This window comes from Synchiropus splendidus, chromosome 12, assembly GCF_027744825.2.
Source record: "Synchiropus splendidus isolate RoL2022-P1 chromosome 12, RoL_Sspl_1.0, whole genome shotgun sequence".
Classification (NCBI taxonomy): Eukaryota; Metazoa; Chordata; class Actinopteri; order Syngnathiformes; family Callionymidae; genus Synchiropus; species Synchiropus splendidus.
The window spans coordinates 11,907,903-11,931,062 of record NC_071345.1 but is presented as its reverse complement, the minus strand read 5'-3'; the positions used below and the strand labels follow the sequence as shown (position 1 = coordinate 11,931,062).

At 44.4% G+C, this 23,160-nt stretch overlaps 1 protein-coding gene across 1 annotated transcript; it reads right to left on the bottom strand.

Moving 5' to 3' along the window:
* Positions 1–307: 307 nt before the first annotated feature.
* pianp (PILR alpha associated neural protein) lies at positions 308–22,332 on the bottom strand. Its single transcript, XM_053881076.1, has 6 exons — positions 22,225–22,332; positions 21,782–21,838; positions 21,250–21,659; positions 20,901–20,979; positions 5,698–5,847; positions 308–2,915 (listed from the first exon to the last, which is right to left on the bottom strand). Exons 2-6 carry the CDS (start codon positions 21,790–21,792, stop codon positions 2,894–2,896), a joined length of 672 nt encoding a protein of 223 aa, XP_053737051.1. The 5' UTR covers positions 21,793–21,838; positions 22,225–22,332; the 3' UTR covers positions 308–2,893.
* Between the last annotated feature and the right edge of the window lie 828 nt (positions 22,333–23,160).

The following is a 23,160-nucleotide window of genomic DNA, read 5'->3' as shown; positions in this document are numbered from 1 at the left end:
CACTCCAGTTTCCTCCCACCGTCCAATTCCTCTAAAAAAAAAAGAGGTGTGAGTGTCTGCATCAGATGAAGATCATGAACCTTCAGCCTCCAGTGCGAGGACGGAGGAAGAGATGAGACGGCGCAGCAGCTCCTCGCCGGCGCGCACGCCAGCGTCACGTGTTGGCATGCCAGAAGTCTGGCGGGAGGAAGGAGATTAAGATACAGGATGCTCTTAAAATCAGCCGTGTAAGCTTTATCCTGCCCCGCAGAGCTCCTGAGGGGATTCTTTCATCACCAACAAAACAGACACAAAGTAAAATGCTAGTCTTGAGTCTTTATTGAACTCACGTGGTACAGAAATATCATATTTATACAGAAATGCTACCAAAAATCACAAGGGCCGGAGGCGTTGGGGCCACCAGAACATCTCTGCTGTTAATGCGAATGGAGGAGGAAGGGGGAGCCTCAAAGCTGCTTAGAAAACTGCTGCTCTTGACTCTGTCCTACCACACTATTGAGTTCCAAACAGCAGGTCTCTAACGGGTCACAGGCAGAGTTTTACCGAGCTTTATTGACGGACCGCACAGACAGGGTTTACGTCTCCATGGCGACACGGTTCATATCAGTGGCCCTCAGGTCGCCTCGAAACAAACTGTTCAATCAGGGCTGCACAAAACTAAAACACTATCTTCACACTGTACTACGACCATCAGGAAGTTGTATTAGCTTCAACTGTTGCAGTGCATTATGGGAGCTGTGGTTTAAAAAGGGGGGTAACTCACTCTGCGGCAACTCTCTGCCAACATACTTGGCGGCACATGCTGATGTTTTTGGATGAAAGCATGAATGCTGAATGACTAGAAATGTTCTCGATACTGGTGACATCGCAAAGCTTTGGTCATAATGTCTGTCACGCTGTGGCTCAGTCGGACACTATCATCACTTTGTTTCCTTTGCTAGTGGGTCTCTTACCGACTGAAGAGAAAAACATGGCTCTACAAGGCAAGAAAGCAACTTGGGGAAATGATGTCAAGACAGTTTTTTAAGGATTGTAGGGCAGATTTTAACGTGAGGAAGAAGGGCCCGGAGGAGGAAAGCTTTAAAACCAACAAGAACAACACGGACGGAGAGACAAACCACAGCAAACTCCAGCTGCAGGTCGTGCTTTTCTTGTGCAGCCCTGACATAAATGTTCACTTCAAATAAAGGTCCTGTCACTTCCCCCCATCAGGTTTCATTCCCCATAAACCACCGACCACCGCTGGGACTTTGGAGTGGCTTGAAGGGGTGATGATGTTCCACTTCCATAAACACCAGTGTCAGGATTCCTCCACAAGCTCGTATATCTCCAGAGGAACTTGGACCCTCCCCTCCAGGTCTCACCTGAGCAGAGGCCGTGACGAAGGCCCGCCGCACCAGCCGGAGAATTACGACAACAAATCATCAGGAAGGAGGACAAATCGACGGATTTGCATTTTCGGCGCCTTAAGCAGAAAATAAACATCAGCTTTTGGAGCGTGACGTGTTAAACACATTGCCTGCAGTCAAAGACGCGTTGCCAAATGCAGCGCTGCGATTGGAGCAGCAGAGAATGGAATTATTAACCCCTCACACGCCACGCACGAGCGGAGAAAAGGACGCTTTTGAGGCCACGTTTTCACACTTCTATTTTAAAACCCTTTTGGGTCTTCATCAAAGCTTCTGCATGTAAACAAGTGGAGACAGTTTTAGATGCTACAAACACCAAACTAATAAAAACCAGAACTGCTCACACCTAGAGTTGTCATGGTTTGTTTACACTCACAGAAGTGCTGTTTGGGGATCACACACTTGGTTTTGCCTAATCTGAAGGTACTGGCTCCAGAAATATGTTTTATATGATATTTAATTCAATGAAGTATCTTTAAAAAGCGCAAAAAAAGACAAAATGGTAAAAATATGTCAAAATTCAACCATCAACAAAAGTGCATATTTAAAAATAAAATTATGAAATAAAAGTGAACAATGAAAACAAAAAGATACTTGTCATAATACTATCACATTTAAATATTTCAAATAAATAATGAAGATGAACTGCAGCTAAAATTAAAATTCTATATGAATTTAAAGGTAAATTCTTAACATTTTAGCAGAAATTAGCGATACATTTAAAAATGAACCTTTTTTTACCATTTTAATTGTAAAAACAACTAATATGTTAATTTAAATAAAGACAAATATAATGAAAATAAAAAAGAGGCCGCATAATAATGTCAAACTTTACCTTCATTAAAAAAATAAAATCCTTGTTAAAGGAGTTTCCTCATGATGAGGGGCGTAAAGTCTCGTATGTTTCACGCAGTCGCGTCTACTTTGCTACATTTAAGCATCTCCTTGTAAAAGCAGTTTTCTCGAGTAAAACACGAAGCACTGACTGACTTGCTGGACCTCTGAACTGGACTTTGTGTCTCTGGCTGCCAGTCTAGGTAGGTCATGTGTCACAGAAGTGGATGGAGAGCTGTGCGTCACGATGCTAAATCACTGGTCTTGTTTGGCGCGGGGACAGGGACACGGCGGCGAAGCTGTGTGGAGCAGATGTGGAGGAATCACAGGTAGAGGAGGCGAGGCGGAGTGTGATGCTGCACGGCTGTTAAACTGTTTGTTTGTGAATTAGTCATGGCGGGCTGTTTTGGCTCAGCCCGGGGCCAAACCCAGTCGGTTCCATAGAAGCAGAGCCACATGAAAGACAATTTAGCACAAAGAGGGGCGGAGGGGGAGGCGGTCAGCGGGGACATGAGTTTTGTCAGGGAGGATACCTGCCGCCCCGGAATTCATTTCACAGTTTTAGAGAAAACAAAATGGCGCCGGCGGCGAGCCCTCCGGCCACGCTGGCGTTCCTCTGCAGGCTCCGTGGAAGGAACAGAAGCGTCACCTCAGAGGTTCACCACTGGAATCCTGACAGACAGGAGGAGAGAGAAGCCAAGTGAGGCGACAGAAGGAGAGGCCTGCAGCTTCGACTGGGACGGAGGACGGCGGAAGGAAGCGAGCGGGTTAGCTATCTTTATTGAGATTAACTTTAAACACCCCTGAAGAAGAGCCTGCTGGAGTTCACGGACGGCGGCTGGGCGGCTTTTCGCGATGACTCACCAGCGGAGGGAGTTGAAAAGCTCTGAAACGTCTCAGCAGCCGCAGCGCTCCTCAGAGAATAGGCTCCAATTATAGTGAACGCCACACGCAAACCGGGGCTGCTGCTCACTGGGGAGCTACGCCTCAGTCCTCAAGCAGGCCAGATCAATGTCGCACAATTATTCTGATATTTGGCGCTGGGTTTTATCGGCGCCGATCGATCGCCATTTTGCTCTTCCCTGTCCTGTGACTGTGTCAAACTCAAGTGTGATGAACTCCAGTCGGACCATACGGCTCAAGGGAGGTCCGTGACTCATCACCCAGCTACACAGGGCAAGAAGCAGGAGACAACTGAAACTGTAGTGACCAGATTAACCTCTGCAAACCTTCAACCTTCCTGCAGTGATGCAGCAACGCAGTCCACTCCACCACTGTGCGTTGAGAACAGTGGTGGAAGTTTTTAATCAAGGAAAGACGACTTCAGTCCCGAATCCTTGCAGCGCTAACATTTTTGTTAATAAAATATCTTAGAATAATTTGTTTCAAGTCCAGAAGTAGGTCATCAAACACTAGATTAGGAAAGAAATGCAGATTTTTAGGTCATGTGACAGGAGATAAGAGATATAATGGGTCACTGGCAGACTCGAAGTCTCTCGCAGTTTTAATAAAATTACTGGGTTCAGCAAAAGTTCACTTTTTAAATGACAACATTCAGGAATGCATCGGGGTTGTTGGATAGAAATGAACCTACTCTATTGTGCTGTGACTGGTGCGACACACAGATGAGGCCACATTCAACAGGTGGCTCTGGATGGTTTCCACCTCCACCACTGGGTCACACAGGTCGATGTTTTGTTACTTGCCATGTTTGTGCAAAAATGAAACCCGTGCAGCGTCTTATTCCAACTTTCACCCTCCAATAACATGATTCCTATATATCCTATATGGTGCATCATAAATTGAAGCTTAACCTTCATGTCAGTCAAACCCAACTTCAGTCATGTTTGAGTTCAGCTGCTGCTCTGACAGATCTTTGAAGTTGTTTCTCTGCTACAGAGTAGGCAGCAAGTTAGTAGGTAAAACGTGGTGATCTTCCCCAAATATGCTCTCAGATCCTTCTTCTTAGCTTTTATAAGTGCAACAAAGATTCTCATATATATCGTTCAAACATTCTTTTTTCCAACCTCTTCATCTGCTGGTATTCTTCAAAATCTTGCCCCAAGTCTGTACTCAGCTCATACTGAATTTACATGTTCTTCCAGGCTCAATAGCTCCTGGTTCTGATCTGGAAGCAAGCTCTGCAGACTTGTCATCTTCTCAATGTTCATCGGTCTTACGGTACGTTCATACCAAACGCGATCTGGTGCTACTGTTCGAGCTACACACGAACTGTTGCCAGCAAACGCCTTCCACCCCCACCATCTCTAGGTCATTCTAAAGGGGGGACGGGTCTTAGTGGAAAGTCAAAGTCCTTGTAGAAGTATGTAAAAAGTGGAATACGGATACGGATACGGATACGGACGGAGGCTTTCATTTCGACTGTATTTCTTCACATTTCAACTGTATTTTCTTTCCACAAAGCTTATGGATATGGTCCAAACATAGCAGTACCAGTGGAAACCATGGGGGGCAGTGTTGCTGTTCCTACCCAATACATAGCGCTAATGAGACAAGACATAACAAAGGCGGAAATTCTCCGTCCTCCGATATATTGATCAGCCTCACCAACCATCGCCTCCTACAACGCTGCCTCTGTCTCATCTTCAGTGCAAAAGGACATCATCAATGCTTCATCCACAATCGCCATGTTGGTTTTGGAGTTTGTTGTTGTTGTAAACTTTTGACTGTGGACTGCTCCCCCTGGTGGATATATTGGTGAACAGCAATCGCAACATAAAGAACACATGAAAGCATGTGATCAGGGACGGTAACATCTGAAACGGACGGGTACAATTTTCTACATATAGTGAGTAAAAACGTGCCGAGGAACTCTACATTGACATTACACGAAAATCTCTTTCAACGCACAAATTGCATCTATTGCTAAGGTACGTCGCCATCATGACTTGGTGTCTGATGATATTGACTTGGATCTCTTTTAATATTGGTGATGTTTCCTAATTTTTGTGGATCACCATTTTACCACCAACACTGGTTGGTTACCTTTTTTTCTTCTGAATTTTTCAGTCCTTTTTCCCACAATTCTTTTATGGTGATGGCTCAAGACCCTTATGGCGACCATCTTGTTTAACGGCTTATATCAAACCATATTAAGGTAATCTGAAAACATACATGGGGACAAAGGTAGCTCTCATCCAGAGGTGTGTTTCCTGTCTGTGGTGTCTCCCATCTCCCGCCCCATGTAGCCGGGATAGGCTCCAGTATGAGCCCATAACTCAGCAGTAGGGATTCAAACATTCTTTTGTCAGTGACTGTCACCACAGCTAAGCTAAAGAGATGCTATAACTGTTAGAATTGGACAATTTTGACTCCGAAAGTAAGAACTGCTTTAGGTTCAGTCTGGTTTTGTTCAAGGTTTCTGCATCCTGAAACAAGGCTGTGTTGTGTCGTTTGTTTACAGCATTGCAGACGCGGTGAGGCGACTCATTACCTCTCCCTGTCGGTGAAGAAGGAGGAGGAGGTGCTGTGCAGCGTCTGCCGGCTGTCCTCGGAAGCCAGGGAGCGAGGGAGGCCGCGGGAGAGTGGGGGGGCCACGCCACGGGAGAGAGGAGCAGGGTGATGTGAACAGCTGCGATCATAACTGGGGGGGGAGAAAAAGAGGGAGTCAGTAAAGTGGGGGCGACATTGGGGAGGAAATTGGAGGGAGACATTTGAATTAAAGTCAGGAGAGGACGGGGAAGTGGTGGTGCGGTAAGAGGTGGAGAGGCAGAAGCGACGAGTGAGACGAAAAGAGGTTTATGAGGACACTGTTCAGATGAAAAGGGGGAGGAAGCATAAACTATTTGAAGCTCTTTAATTTCGTAGACTAGGAGAAAGTTTGTGCACTTATCATCTTGTTACAGCGTTTAGAGGGGACCGTCTCAGGGAGGGGAGGGAGGATGGAGGCTGAGAGGAGTGGTGCGTGAGGTGAGTGAACGAGACGGGACAACTCAGGGGAAAGGACAGAGAGGTTGAGGTGAGAGAAATGTGTGACTGGGTCAGGATAAGGCGAGGAACGTTGAGGTGGGTTTGATAGCGGGAGGTTAGCTGAGGTGAATGGAGATAGAAGTTTCAGAGAGAGAGACGTCCAAAGAGTTGAGGTGGTGTGGAAGAGGGCTGTGGAGGGTTGGAAAGGGGCGGCAGACACGAGGAGGGAAAGATAAGTGAGAAGGATGTAATGCAGAGGAGAGATGAGGTGGTGAGGCAGAGAAGGTGCGAAAGCAAGGTCAAGGAGGTCAGAAGAGAGTGGATGAAGGGAGGACCAGCAGAGTGAGTGAAAGAGACATGTTGTTCTCGAGGAGGTGGAGAATGAAATGCAGCTTGAAAGAGGGGGGAAGGGCAGGGAGAAAAGTTGATATTGAAATGATATTCTAGGGAGGAAAGTAAAAGAAGGGGAAGAGGAAGGAAGGAGAGAGAGTGGAGGAGATGGGGTGAGAGTTCAAGGGAAGACTGGGAGAAGAAATGAGGAGCGAGAGAGAGCGAGCAGATGAAGGAGGAAATACTACTGCTGATATATTCGGGCCGAGGGAGATGCAGAGCTGATCACTGCTTCTTCAACAGAATTTAGTTCATTAAGGTGATGCAAAAGTTGTTCCCTGCTGAGACATATCGCCTCATACCTCACCGGTGAGACCAAAACAGAGCACTTACTGGCAGCTTCTGAGCCGCGCAAGATGAACACGGAACACAGTGAGCTCAAGTGTTCTGCAGCACCAAAGAGCTAAACGCAGGACTGCAGCTTCTGTCTGGTCCTTGACCTTGGGGCACTGGAGGAAGTGCCCCTCTGGCAGCAGATCCTAGCGTACCGATAGGATGGCTTTCTATTTGACCAATACAAGTCTGTGATTGGCTGAATAGCAGGACAGTTATCTGTTGTAAGAAGCAGCTTGAATCTCACATGTGACCACAGAAAGCTGCCAGCTATGTTGGTGTAGGTGCCAGTGAGAAGAGCAAGGAGTTCCTGCTGCCAACTTTCTCCTGTTTTGGATGAAGACCAAGTTGTCACTGAGAGATTCCTATATATTCTTGGGAAACAGCAGAAAACGTCTCTAAGTATTGAACCACATCCACTGTTCGAAACTTATTCGTGGATGGTTTGGGTCAGTAAACCTGCTTCCTCTCTTCATACGTAGGAGTTCAGTTGCTAGTAAAGAAGAATTCTTTCATAGATAAGGCAGTTTTTTGTTTAAAGTGAAAAGCTTTAGCTCCCATGTAGATTAGAGAGCATGACAGACAGACCTACTGTGTGTATGTCCAGTGCAACACAGACCGGATGTAGAGCAGAGACAGGGGCATGTGTGATTATGACATTACACTTGAAAAATGCACAGAAATGCTGTGTTTTGTCCAATTTAAACTAAAGATTCTCTACGTGTCTCATAGGTATCAAAACTCTACTTTCAATTCTGATGTACTGTGTCTCAAGGGACAAGAAATACATCAGAAATGAAATAAAACAAATAAAATAAACAAAAAAAAAAAACAACGAACAAGACAAAAATGTCAGAGACAACAACAATGTCATTGTTTTACTCTTACTCTAAGGGGGCCACATAAATACAGTCAAAGGGCCACATTTGGCCCCCGGGCCGCACTTTGCCCAGGTCTGATGTAGTGCCTCCTCACCTATCAAATACTGGTCCATAGACGGCAAGTAAGCAGAGCTGACGCCCCAAACATTCTTCACTGTAGCTTTCAAACCCTTTTTCTGGTTGCAACTCTCAAAAGTTGGTGATAAGAAAACTTATCACCAGCCGAATGTAATGACTCGGGTAAATCCCTTCATGTGACTTTGGGCTATTTCGAGGCTTTTGGCTTTAGTTATGAGCAGGAAAAAAGATGACGTCAAGCGGAAGACAAAGGCGGCTCGCTCTAATGACTGTGTGGGAAGTTTGAGAACTCTGGTCCACCACTCGACGGTGGAAAGTCTTAAGGTCAACTGTCACCGGCGCTGCTGAAACGTCAAACTTTTAAATATGTGTAATCACACAGAATGTTTGCATGGCTGCGCTCCCGAGGGCTCGGCGGTATGTCTTAGTCAGGCGGGGACCGACAGACACTCCTCATTTGCTGGGAGGTGCGGGCGACTCCAGTGGGCTTCTGGGATAATGCAAGGCTGAGTGAGGTCCATCCAAGAGGAAGGTAGCCCTCAAACACTATTGTTGTTATTGTGTTTCTTTTTTTCCCAACATGAATCCATATGCATATTTGTGAATCAAAATATGAATGAATTATTTAATCATTTATTTTTCATTTATTCAAAAGCATGTTCTGTTTTGTATATGCTTCACTTTGCCTCTGGATTTCCTGTGTTTCTTTCTTGCTTTGATTTGTCTGACAGATAATGACACCCAGCTGGAACCAATGACCAACTCGGGGCACCGGTGCACCTTCGTAAGCTTCCTGGCTCCATGTGGCGGTCCAGTCACCTGGGCTAGTGGGAGCCGCTGTCAGCATGATCCGCATTGTAGTTTGCATATACAGCATGAACTTAAAATTACACCCAGAAATATCTATGACCTTGATCCTGGCCTTAACCTTCTTTAGTGATGGATAAGTGAGGTGTTTCGACACAATGACACACTGTGCTGATACTGTGTCACTGAATACTGACACCTGCTGGACATTAAAAATCCCTGCAGGCAACCTGCTTGGCAGACTGAATTGACGCTGACTTGATGACCTACTTTAAGTCTTTGCATTCACAATGTATTATTCCACATCTTTAAATAATGTGAATATCAGTATCATAATGTGAAAAACGTGAAAATGATGTAAATGAGGAGGCTTGTGGACTTAAAACTAAATCGAGAAATTAAGTTTTTCCAATACATTTTCAAAATTAAATTATGCCTTGAAATTCATTTGAAGACAAGTCGAAAATCTGAGACAAACTGGGTAAAGATTGAAAGAAATACATTGTTGTTTCCATGATGGTCGCAGACGACTTTGCGCTTGGAGCGAGAGCTCAATTCGTTCTCACCGTATTCTCTGCCTGCACGTGTCGAGTTTTTCCACAAAGTGAATTTTCTGTTATGTGTGAATTGTGAATGAGTTTTGACCACCACATCCACCTCTGTTTGCTTGTGTTTGTTGTTTCTGCCAGCATGTACTATTCCACTGAGGTTTCTGTTCTCATTACTTCTGTGTTCCTGTTTCCAACTTCCACTCTCATGTAGCAAAACAACCTTCATGCTTTTGGACATAGTTTGTGTCTCATAGTCCTCTTTAAATAAAGGAGGGATGTGAGCAGGTAGACTGAGGACTGCAGCAACTAAGACACTATCAATCTGTTGAGGGGGGGATTTAAGCCAAAAGAAAACTTTTCCAACTGATGTACTGTGCTGGTTTTGACCTTAACCACCCCAAAAACGCAAAAATGATTTTTTAAAATTCCACTATATATTAAATAATACACACAGTGAGTACAAAAATTGGGTAAAAAAACAGTAAGATCACCCTGGGTCAATATATGGGCGTGTGGACTGGTGCTCTTAAAACTAGTACTGGACTTAAATGACACACATATGAGCTCTTGCAGGTCACTAAAGGTCACTAAAAGTAGTTTGACAGGCCCAGTTATCGCTTATAGAGGTAAACAAGTGTGGGGACAGAGCTCACTAAGGCTGACTGGAAAGCACCTGACATACAGGTGCTGGCAGTGCCCTCCGGTAAGAGGAAAGTTTCAAAACAAGTTTGTAGCAATGTTGGTTCATCGCGTGAATTTCCACTGTACTTTATTAGCAGCAACTTATCGAGTTGTCTGTCAGAAAACAGCCGTGATGTGTTCACAATGTTCTTCTCTGGCAGCATTACTGACAAACATGCAAGCATTTCCTTGACACACATCTCCTTTTTTTGACACTTTCTGTCCCTTATACGAATCAGCTTCATTCCACTCACGTGTCAAACAAAGTAGCACACAGTTCTTAACACCCCCATTAGGTGCTGCAGCATCAAATCCAGAACTGTGAAACCCTGTAACAGCTTCTTCTCCAAACTGTCAGACTCTTTAATACACTGCTGCCACCCACCATTCTACACACACGCGCTCGTCTCAACACCCGTCTACACACACCAACATATGATGGACAAAGAAAGCAGCCGTTTTTAATTTACACTCCGGCACTGCCACTCATCCCGCCGCATCCTCCCGCCTACAGAGGAGACGGCACACACCTGTCAGCCTCCTCATTTGCAGACGCACATCTTCCTCAGAGCTCAGGCTGCTGTTGTCCTGTTAATTGCTGTATTTTATGGTTGTGTTGCCATTTTAAACACAGATGACATATGTCTTTTAGCTTTCAATTGGATGTGCGATTAAAAAACAATGCTGGTTGGACTGAAACTTCTACCACTCACATGCACATCAACGGAAACTTAAATATACTGTTTTCATGGGTTTCCATATCCTGCAGCCTGAAAACATCTTCAGGGTGGACCCCATTTTGTTCCCACAGGTGCCCCATGAATGACCCTAACAATATAAATAAATAAAAGTGGACATTACTGACTATGGTTGAATCCACTCATGTCATCTTCAGCTGCTGTTCAGAGCCTGGATGTTGACCACAGTCAGTGTGAGCGTTGGTGGGACGATCTGTTGACCTCATTCTTCGGTACAGTGTGTTGCAGCACCCAAACCCAATGGGGATCTTGGACCTCTTTGTAAAGTTAATTCCCGGTGGCGACTTTAAATAGCAAAAGCTAAAAACCTCAAATGTCGGTGGATTAAACCCACACAACAGGAAGCTTGGCTCTCCCTGCCTCTGTGAACCAGCAGCAGATAAAGAGCGGCAGCAAATGTGAGCAGACCAACCATATACTCGTCCGATAGCTGGCCACCGACTCTTTTAGAGGTGAGTACATCACACAGCACATATGCTGCTCTGCTGCAGTAAACTGGGCGCTGGCCAATTTCCACTATAGGCCATCATCATTTCGTCCATCTGAACACATGGTGGTATTTACACATTTATGACACTGATGCACCAGAGCCAGTCCGTAGCCACACACAGAGAGAGAGAGGGTGAGTGGGGCGTGGGGGGGTTATTATTCCCACTCAGCCCGACACAGTCTTTTGGCAGTTGCTTCCTAACATCACATTATTTTAATAAAATCCTGGGTGATAAAATTCCATTTTGTCGTGTAATGATATTGAATTGGGGAGTCATGTTTTGCGCCAAATAATACTTGGAATGCAGAAGTGAGTTTGTCATTATGCCCTTTTTAATATTTCACTGGTCTATTGATTTATAGTATTGAACATGTGGTGGTGTTCAAGGATTCATTTGGGTTGTATTCTTTTGGTTTTACAAGCATTTTCACTGTCCGGGTTATGAAGGCAACACGCTACAGCTGGTTCATCGTTCAGCCTCCTTCTTCACCTTGACTACGACAGCTTGTCTTGCTCATGAAGCCTCAGCTCTGTGGCACTTCAACTGAGACCCTTGTATTATAGTTGTGTTCACAAGAGCTAAAGCAGTCTTGGTCCATAAATATTGGCTTAGAGATGAAACCTTCAAACCTGTGATGCAAACTTTAAAATGGGTCATAAAGAAGTGTTTTGGCAGTGACATACATCATCATTCATGGATGATGTCACTCTGCTACAGTCATTGTCACAGTTCCACGTCTTTATTCCATTCAAAAGCCACCTACTATTGTGCTGCCCTTTTTGCTGGATAACAAAATGTTGTGGAAAAACCTGACAATGTGTGCCACGTCAACTCCACTCTCTATTTGGGGGAACAGTATTTGGGTTTGTAGACAACGCACTGTGTCCTCTCCATTCATCAGAATATTAAAAAAAAAAAAAAAAATATATATATATATATATATATATATATATATATATATATATATATATATATATATATATATATATATATATATATATAAATATATCCTTAAGGCTAGTTATGCTCCTTTTACGTACAAAACTGTACCCGTCCGTTTCAAACAATGTTACCATCACTGATCACATAAGTCTATTTGTTCTTTATGTATTGCTGTTCACCAATATATCCAACAGGGGGAGCAGCCCATCGTCAAAAATTTACAACAACGACAAACTCCAAAACCAACATGGCAACTGTGGATGAAGTATTGATAATGTACAACGAGACGAGGAAGCGGTGGTGGTGAGCGGCGGTGAGGCTGCTAGATATATCGCGACTGGAGGACAGAGAATTTGCGCCATTGTTATGTCTTCCTCATGTCTCATTAGAGCTACGTATCGGGTAGGAACAGCCGCACTTCCCCCATGGTTTCAGGTAGTACTGCTCCGATTGGTCCATATCTGTAAGCTTTGCGTAAACGTGCAGAAATACGGACGAAATGAACATAGAGCAGAAGGCTTAGTCCGTTGAGTCCAGCTCTCACTTTCGCATCGTGTTAATCTGAGACAAATACAGGGACCAAACAACGCCCTGGCATGGCCGTGAATTGGATGCCTTTGAGTTCGTATGGGGTTGTTGCAATTTCCCCGGTAATTCCAGTGATCGCATCCCTCGACCACAGAGTGGCTCCCCTTACAAGAGCCCGCCGCCGTACCAGACTTCAAAAGGCTGAGCTTCACCCCACTCACCGGGGTTCACCTCTGGAGGCAGATTTGTCAATTTAAGGATTCTGTTGTTGAACTTCAAGCCGAGCGGTCAAGGAACTGGCTTTTGTTCAGTCTCGTCATGATAGATCCATCAGCAGGAGGCGCTTCCTCCACAGCGGCACCATGAGTGAAGTACGATTTAAGTCCATTTCTCGGAGAAAGAGAGAAATGGGTGGGCTTATCGTGTATCAGCTCACAGGGAACTGGAGGATTATCGGCGGATCTGCAGCCGGACTGGCAGGGCGTGCGAGGCGGGAGACTGGCGCGGGAGATAACAGGACTAGTGGCTGTGCAAACACCATGGTGATAGAGCGATGACAATAACTGTGAGTGGAACCTAAAGGAAGCATTACTAGAGATGGCGGGGAGGGGGTCGACACAGGTATTCAGAGAAAGAGAAAAATCCCTGGCAGGCAGAGAGAACAAGTGGGACGAGGCGGAGAGGTTTAGAGAGTGAGCGGTGAGATAATGTAACACTGTAGGGAGCTAAATTGAGATTAAGAGCTGGTGAGAGAAGGAATAAAAAATGAGAGCAAATTATAGCGATTCAGGCCGTAAAATGAAAAGTTATATTACCAGAGAGGAGTGTGAGGCTGATGAGGAGTTTAAGTGACATGAATAAAGAGACAGCAGTGGTGGTGGGGGGGCCCCCGCGGTCAAATAAACACACTCTTATTGGTTTGATCGGAGCGGCGTCGAAATGCTCCACTACATCACGTAGATGAGTTCCCGTCTCCGACTAATGGGCAAAGATGTGTGCAGTGGCTCCTCTATTGATGACCCCTCCCTCTGTTTACATCCGCTGAAAGGTTTCACAGCCGTGGATTATTACGGCACGCTGACACCAGCCGAGACGGGTTATTGCAGATGCCTGAAGGCAACGGCTCCGTTTTATCCGCGTGCTGACACTGAATGTTTGATCATTGTGACTCTGGAAATAGCAGGTGAAACGCATCTGTGCAAGTTGTAAAGGAGGCTGATCATTTATACTGATCGACTGGCGCTTGTCTTTGTATTCTGTCAATCTGCTTCGAGTCTTGTTCCCCAATATTGAATAGTTATATCAGAGGTGGGCAAAGTGTGGCTCGGGGGCCACATGCGGCCCTCTGCCTGTGTTCAGGTGGCGCTCATGAGTTTAAAAGTTAAATTCCTATTTGAATTCCAAATGAAATCATTCATTGTTATTTAAGATATTTCTTCCTTTTATTTTACTTTCTGATTCATTTAATGAGTGTTGACAATATTTTGTTCCTCAAACTAAATAAAAGAAGCTGAAAAAATACTTGTTTGTGAAATCATATTTACATGAATTATGATTTTTACTGAGAATATTTAAAGAGAATGAAATTATATGTTCAAATAACATTGGCTAACCACATAATGCCATGGTTCAATTACATGTTCCCCTGTTGATGATTTTTAATTGACAAAATTGGTTTCATTTCCAATTATATTGGGTTTTACGGCCCCTTACATCAGTCTCAGGAAAGCACCTGTCCATGATTTATATGAATTTTTTTCCCCCATCAAATGGACTGTTCATTTGTCTCATGTTCTCAACTGGCCAAGAGAAGCACCATCACCCCTAAATGACAGACTGTGACCCAAAATCAAGAAATGCATTGAACAAAATTTAATTCAATATATTATATAAAAGAAACAAAAAATGTAGCTTGAACGTACTGTATACTGGAGCAACTTCATTGCAGTTTCAAGTTCTTTTCTGTTTTCCTGTGTACAAGTGAAAGAGGCTTCCATTTTTTATTTCTTCCTTTGGACAAATGCAAGTGTGTCGAAATTTAAAATGGACAGTATGGCGTCGCAGTAGTACTCAGTTAAATTATCATCAAATTCATTTATATTTATTTGATCGGGATTTATAGCATTTTAATATTCAACACGAGAATGGTCAAATGTAAGTGGAATCTGTACATTCATCATGGATGTTTTGGTTATGTCTTCATATTTCATAAACATTCTTGACAGACACCTTATTTACATCAGTTATTTAAACGTATAATGAATTTATCGAAACAAGCCCCACCCTGACTGACAGGTAAAGGTAACTCTGACATCTTTGTCTGGACAGGAAATCTCTATCTAGACCGATGGCATGGCCATTCAGGTTAAGGGAAGTACCGTGTTCAGCGTTGGTAAATCCAGGGTGTCAGCTGACCTCATCTCTGCTCTGGGTGCAGCGCCCCCTCCATCCAAGTCTAGATACTCACAGTGTTTTGTACAGTCAGCACAAGGTGTACAGTTTTTCATCCCCCTCCCATAAATCTAGAGCCGAGTATACCTAGAGCAGCTGACCTTTTGCCTTGCTCTGGAGTGCAACCTTTACGCTCCCTGGCAAATTGGAAGCTTTTTTCCTGATTAACCTGACTGATAAATGAGTTTCTGAAAGACTACACAGCGGTTTAGTCCCTGTCCACTGAGGGACCGCTGGGTGGAACCCTTACTTTGGTTATTACCCTTTGATTTAACTACGGGTCCATCAATCTCTTTATTTCTTTCCTTGATAGTGATGTTGCAGCGCTCTACAACAAGGTTTTAATTATTCATTCCTAACCAATTTACTGTAGCGATACTATTAGTTGTTTGCTGGGTGACGTGGCATTCATGGGCCTCTACACTGCAGTCCATTAGCTTCCACATTTGCCCTCATTATAACACCAAAGATGTTAAATGGAAATTCCTAGCACCGGCAAAGAACAAAAACAACAGCCTGGATATTCATAGTAAGATCCAAGCGCGATGAAAAAAATACCTCTAACCTCTGATATTGCTTTATTGAATCCAAAAAGGCTTGTTTCCATCATGCAAGGGTTTTATTAAAAGATATTTGATCCCGTGACTTTCAGTAGAATAAAGAGGGAGGATGCTGCTTCCTATCTATTAATAGATAGACGCGTAAAACATGTATTCATCAGCGGTCGTAATACAGACTGTGCTGTCTGATGGTGCCATGGGTTTTACCCCACATTCGTGATGGGCTGATGAGGTTTCATGAAACAGTAGGAGCTCAGTAGATGGCGCTCTAGGTTTTAAAATGATCGGCAAGTTCATTGAAATGGGTGTTGAAATCCAAAGATTTTAAAGTAGACAGTGCCATCTAGAGGACTATTGAAGGAGGACACTGTTTCATGAAGCCTCATAGGCCCTTCACTTCTCTGCATCTCACACCTCTTGACACCTGAGCTGCTTCTTCTATTGGTCCCCTCCACTTTAAACCAGCCAATCAGAACCATCCAAGTTTTCCCTCATTTTTTTCTGCTTGCTTGGACAGGCTCTGAAATGGTGAGTTGTTTGGTTATCACTGGTGACAAGTATTCTTTATTCTGTTTGTGTGTCACTCTACCTCGCAGTAGCGACTGAAGTATCTCACCAGACCAGGCCTTGGTGGCCTACAGAACTGTCTGACTGCTTCCTGAAAGGCAGATTCACAGCTGCATCTCGCCTGCATCCAACACAACTCCAACCCATCCCTGGTGGCCTGTGGAACTCCCAGTCTGCTTCCCAAAAGACTGAGTTCTGAATGGACCATGGTCATGCCGGGAAACTCATCCCGAGACCTGACGCTCTTCTGCCTTCACCCATACAATGAACCCATCCTTTGAATTTCACTCTGACTGACAAATTCTTCCTGTATCCTGTGCTCTCAGGATCCTTTTTGGAAACTTTCCGGCTTCAATGGACATTCTTCTGAACATGGATGACAGATGTCCTCTGAGATTCATGGCTTCCAGCACCTCCAATCCAGCTAAGAATTGAGCTCTAGACACTCAACATTTCACTTGTTTCCATCAATTCATCTGATGCTTGTTCTGTCAGTCTAATTCATTCCATGATGTTGAAGAGGCCTTCACATCTGCTCCATCTTCAGTTTGTGGTCGAGGTATTGATGTACCATCCCTCTTTTTGGGGTGTCCTACCATCTACAGTGACTGATGCTGGTCTCTAAGAGAGTGTAACCTGGACAGATGGCACAAACTTGAGGTCCAGACAAACTAGTTCTCCTTGTTTTCCTTCATGAGCCTGGACCCCAAGGAGGTCAGGAAGCTTTAGTCCACCTGGAGTATCTGCTTGTCTGGTGAGATAGCATCCTGTTCAAGGGCTTCGCTGCTGACAGTCGACTGAAATTCCTTCATCACAGATTGGAGCTTTCTGGTGAAGCATTCTGATGTTGGCTGTGATGCACCTCTGGCCTCTGATGGTGTCTCATGCTTCATCTTGGTTCCAGGGTTGACTCCCACCATATTCATGCGGTCTTGAAACATTGTATCTACTGTTGTGGTTCTTCTGTTTTTGAATCTCTTCTCTCGTGAAAGTCTTCTCCGGTCCCTGTTGCGTCCCGGTGGACTACTCAAATTTTCAAATAAATGTCAGAGTATTTTCATCATTTTGCCATTGGAAAGTGGCAGTGAAGGTCAGTTCATCCTTTCTTTCTTACTCCTCTGCAGTCTCTCATGATCCTCGCTATTTGTTCAGAGGTCCAAACACTCTTGACAGAGAAACATTGAGCCAGAGATGATCTAACTGACCGACAGGTTCGGTTTGAATACTTTCATTCTGTTACTATGGTGAACTACCTTCATGTGTTTTAACACCAATCACCCAGTACTCAAGTATAAATCCTCGCTACTCCTTGCAGTTTTTTCTGTACTGCTGTGTTTGATAGTTGATTCCACAGTGTTGGTCAAGTGCTTCAACTATTGTCTATCTGGAGCAGATAGTCGATGTTCTGGTCGCGTAATACCTCGGGTTCTGAACATGACAAACACACACACTAATCTTCGTGGTACATAAGTCTGAGAAGTCGGTGACACTTTGATAGTTGTTCCTCTAGACTGAACATGAGAACAGTCCAGGTTTCTACATGTACATGTGTAGCCATCTTTCTTTTTCACTCTCCACATCATTGAGCAGTGATATCAAATGTATGGGACCCTAAAACTGAGCCTTGGTGAACTCTACTCTTGTGTTTCTGTTCTGGTTTTGCTCCGTGTACTGAGGTTGTCAGAAAGTATTTTCAGTACTGTACTGTTCCACTTGAGCCACAGCAGGTTTGGAACACAACAAACTCATGAATTCAACCTCTGAGTTCTAAACAGGGGTTTCACAAGAGCTTTGAGTCTCTCTGGTGCTTGGAGCTGCGATAAAATATATTGACTACCTTCATCCTCTCAGAGTAATCTGCACTAATGGGCCACCACAATATACTGAAGTCTTGAGCTTTGATCCCACATTCAACATGTCCTCTCCCTCCTGTCCCTCCATTGGCTTATCGCCAATATACAGCCAATATTTACCATAGTGCTGTTTTCCCTCTATTATTTGAATGTCACATACACACACCCTTATTGCTTTGTGTCCTCTTTCCACACCATCACCTCACCACTACGTCATAAGCAAACATCATGGTCCATGCGGATTACTCCCTGACCTCATCAATCAGTTACCAAAACTAATAAGAGCTGAGCTCCAACTTAATCCTTCTCAGTGTTCCAGCGAAGCTCACCACTGTCCTCATACATGTTCTGCGCTACCCTCAAGTACTCCTCATGATCCTGACTCCCTCAAACTTCCTCTCTGACCACCACTCTGAACAATTTGATGCTGCCGTCAAGAGTCATATTTAACCTACTAGAGGAAAAAAAAAAAAAAGTATCGCAGCTGATGAGAAAATTGAGAAAATTCATGAACAAAATTCTGAATAAAATTGATATGATCAAACAATGTCAAAAATATCATAAAATAAAATAATGTATTTCATTTTCAAAATAAACTCTAAATAAGATTAGTCTCTTATACTAATCATTTTTCCAATCAATTTTAAAAACTGCCTCGACAGTTGCTCTATTGAAAAGTTTTTACTCTTGTGGGGGTTGCATCACTTTCGTGGCCCTCACGGCCCAAAGGTGTAAAACAAAAAACTTTTAGTGGCCCTCCAGGAGGCGCTCGCAGCCCAACCATGGGGAATCACTGCTCAAATTTCCCAGCCTGAGACCAGTAAAGTGAATCTATCTTTGAAGAGAACGCGCAACTATGTACAGTATCTGTTTATTCCATCAGAACTACTCCATACCTGTTGCTTCATATCAACGGTCTGGGGCCCAAGTACTGAGCCCTGCTGAACTCCAGTCTCGCTTTTCTGTTCTGGTTTTGCTTCCTCTCCTTCTAAGGTTGTCTGAATATATTTTCAGCCCTGTACTGTTCCACATTTGAAACACAGCAAACTCATGTTTGCTCATGTTAACAAGGGATCTTCACAAGGCCTCTCTGAGACTTGGAGGAACAACAAAATAAATGTATTACATTCATTGTCTCATCATCTCTTCGGACCTGCCGCTGTCACAAGTATAGGCTGTTTTGCTGTCTGTATCGCAGCGTGAATTTTAATCTGACTTCAGCTCAAAATGCGTGAGAAAAGGCGAGTGTGGCATGAGAGGAGCCTTATTTGCGTGAGAGTCAGCAGCCCTGAATAAAACCAACATTTTCATTACTGGAATTGACTGTCATGCCTGGCTTGGGTGAGTACTCCCCTTAAAAATGAGGTGATTTGAGTCCACACCGCCATTCACCGTCACCATCCTCACAAGAGTACACACTCTGAATTCTGGATCCGTCCGGCGGCGAGTTTTAAAAAATGAATGGAAGAAGTCAAGTGCACTCATGGTGACGTTCAGATATGGCCGTTTCAATTGAGCGGTGTTTACAATGTTTCAGCGCATAAATTATTCATCCTGTCAGGCGGTGTTGATGAGATCGTTGCTACGCTGTATTTTGCACGCTTAACTGCGTAATGTCCAGTTAACCATCTTCTCATGCTGATACAGGTGATGCTTTGAGTGAAATGCTCACTTTCTGACACGGCAGCTGAATCAAAATGATTCCGAGCTCCCTCCTCCAGCATCTCTGCTGATGCTTACAGCACCCACATGCTTCAGCTCCAGCGTCACTCTGTCACTGACTCGAACAGGTTACCTGCACTGGATCATAAATTACGAGTCTTATATATTTATTTGTGACTCTTTGCAAATGAAGGCACTTAAAATCATAAACCTAGGAATAATTGATATGTGGAAAAACAAAGTGGTCAAACAAATCGTTTTTTTTACACAAGATTTGAGTCTGTCGATGACAATGTCACCAACACTCTCAAAATAAACTACTTTTAAATCATATTCTCCAACCATGTGTCCATCAGGGTCCATCAGTTCATAGCTGGGGGACACCCTGGACAGCTCACCAGTCCAGGCAGAGATAACCAACCAAAATTAGCCCATGTATGTCATGGATTGTGAGAGAAATCAAATGACTTTGATCCTCCTAAATTAGATTGAGAGTCTCAAAGGTCTGGCCAGTGGGCCATTTGCAGCCCTCAGGATGCACTTTCGAAGCCCACCACTAGGTGTCTAATTTTAGCCAGGGATGGATGACATTTTGGCTTTACCTTGGAAGCACCTTTATTGCAGTGCAAAACTACTGAATCACTGGAATGATATATGTACAGAAGGATATAAAAAATCATACGAAGTCCAGTCAGTCCTGTAGTGCATGATGGGACATTTGGGGGATGACTTGTGGTCTCTTTTTAAGGTGTCTGTTCTATAGATATTCAAGATCCTCACATTGACATGAAGTGGAATTAACCAAAAAAAAAAGTTTCCAGTTTGAGACCCCTGGTCTACACGACGCAGAATCTTGGGATCACCTCCTCCATCACTGTGTTGTTACGACTGCAGAAGACGTGTCAGCAGGACATCGCAGCGAGAATCTAGGATTTGTTTCATCTATGATATTGGATGTTTGAGTCCACCCTCAGCCACGGTCTTAATTGAACAGTATCTTCTGCTCTTCTGCTGTCATGAACCTCTACTGACACCAACTTATGTACAGTTAATTAAAATGTCCTTCCAGTTTTGTTTTTTTAAGTTGGACCCGTCACAAAGTTCTGATATTGTACAAGGCAATAAACAACATACTGATTCAGTCACTGCAAAAAAGCCCCATCACACTTTCTACTGTAAAGTTGAGCTTCCTACCACAGTTTGGCCGTGATGACGACCGCCATCAGGATGAGCAGCGAGGAGATGGTCACGGTGACGTAGAACTGGGGGTCCACTGCAACACACACGCACACACACACGCACGCACGCCGTTACTCATCATTCCATCTCTGTGTAATATCCCACACATAAAAGGACGAATCAATGAAACCATTTGAACGTGAAATTGGATGAGCAAAATAACCCCCCGCTCCACAACAACAATCTGGTGAGGGGTTCCAAATATCCAGTTTGACAGCGGACAATTTATCCTGAAGAGTGACGGCAACTTTATTAGTGCAGAGATGGGTGACGGTGCACTCAGCTTCAACATGCACGCGCCCACCTTCCTCAGGCTCGGACTCTTCAGCCTCTGTTCCTCCATCCTCCACTCCGTCCCGGTTCCTGGAGCCTAATGGCGACTCCCCGCCGGGCCGCATGCTTGAGTCAGCGAACGGCCAGTCCTCTGAGGTAACAGTGCTGGTCTCCAGCTGGTTCCCATGACGGCGCTGGTGGTCTGTTTCCTGGCTGGAGAGGAAGTGGTAGGTTTCATCCTCCAGAGGCTGAGTGGGTCCCCAGACCACCACCCAGAGAGGGGTGGGTGTGACCTGAGTAGTGACGGACAGCTGGACTGACAGGGCGTCCACCTGCTCCTCGGCATCAGCGTCGTCACGGTTGCAGGTGGAGGGCTGTGTCACCAGAGCGACCAGGAGGATGGAGATGAGGGCAGTCGGTCGTGTGACAGGAGAGATGGAGCTCCGGGAGGAAGGCGACAGAGAAGTTTAGACATCAAATTCAGCCCACAGTCACTCAAGACATCAAGTCCCCCGCCGCTCATCACTCAAGATGACATGCACTTCTGAAACTATTCATCTTACCATCTCCCCATCGCTTCGCCGTGTTCACTCAGACCCCGCTCCTCCGATCATCTCGCGCTGTAAGACAAGACAAGAAGGGGCTGGAGAGTGGGAGACAAAGGAGGAGGGTCCAGCTTCTTCTTTCATAGCAGCGGATAAATAGAAGCATGAGGCATGCCAACAGGAAATCTACCGCATATGAGAGGAGTTTTGAATATTTGCCGGCAAATAAAGAAGTGGTCCTGTCGCTCACACACTCAGCAGCACACACACAAGAGGACGGCACATACATCATCATTAGAGGCATCACACAGACAGCCAGTAACTCTCAGTGGCACTTTACGCGGGGAAGGGAAACTTCCCATCTACAACTATGCAAAATGGCAAAGAAATGTCAATAAGAAAAACACAAAAAAACACCACAGAACACACACACATGGACGCATGTCAGATATCATGCCTACCTCTGGCAGTGGAGAGAAGGAATGAAGGAGGGAGAGAAAGCGGGGAGATACAGAGTCCAAGAGAGAGAGGAAAAAGCATTGGTTGCCGTAGCGACTGAAACATGTAGAGTCAGTTCGAGTAAGAGAGGAGAGCGAGGGCGACCGGGGGAAGAGCCTGACAGAGAGAGATTTAAATGCTAATTGTGAGAATGCTTTCTGTTTTTTCCCCGCCTCCTCTAATCAGTTCAATTAAACAGACGAGGAGGGGAAAAAATGAATTTTAAAATGATACAAAGGACGACATTAATAAGCTCATTTGGAAAGAATTGAGGTGGTTAAAAAAAAAAAAGAACTCTTTAATTGTATTTACGGAAACAGCAAGGACACACGGAGGAGGAGGAGGGACACATTAAAAGGGAGGGAGAAGGGAGTAAAGGTGGAGTAAATTTGAATTTGTGTTCACTTGAAAAAAAAAAGGTTAGACTGGCAGGAAAGAGCACTGGAAGTCTGGCAGAAGACAGCCAGGTCAGTGGAAGTGACATGGGGGGAAATGAATGGCTCATCGCAGAACGTCCTGGTTCCCTTTGTTCTTCAAACAGGATGACAAGATACGCTTTTGCTGCTGCAAATGAAAAACAATCCTTCTGAGGGAGCTAAAATAAATTCAGTCTTACAGACTCCTAATTTAGGGATTAATGAATGTTTATCACCGTTAATACACTGTAATTACATATCACAGACGCATAGCCGACACCTGCAGCATTATATAACATGGTTGACTTCCATCATTTCAACTGAAAAGGAGAGTTTTTTTTATCATTTCAGCAACTTATTTGCAACTTTCTCTCATTTCCCATAGTGATAATGTTGCTTTGTGTAACCTTGTGTCTGAGTGAGGCCCTTAAGTTGTGTTGTGTGTTGAAGCCTCCTCTCTATTGTAATCTTGTCGTTTCAGGG

Excerpts from the sequence above, each read along its gene's own strand:
- pianp (XM_053881076.1), bottom strand. Across the intron at positions 20,980-21,249 it reads AGAGTCCGAGCCTGAGGAAG|TGGACCCCCAGTTCTACGTC; the intron begins GTGGGCGCGTGC and ends TGTGTGTTGCAG. Across the intron at positions 2,916-5,697 it reads TTCTTCACCGACAGGGAGAG|GATTCCAGTGGTGAACCTCT; the intron begins GTAATGAGTCGC and ends CCTGTCTGTCAG.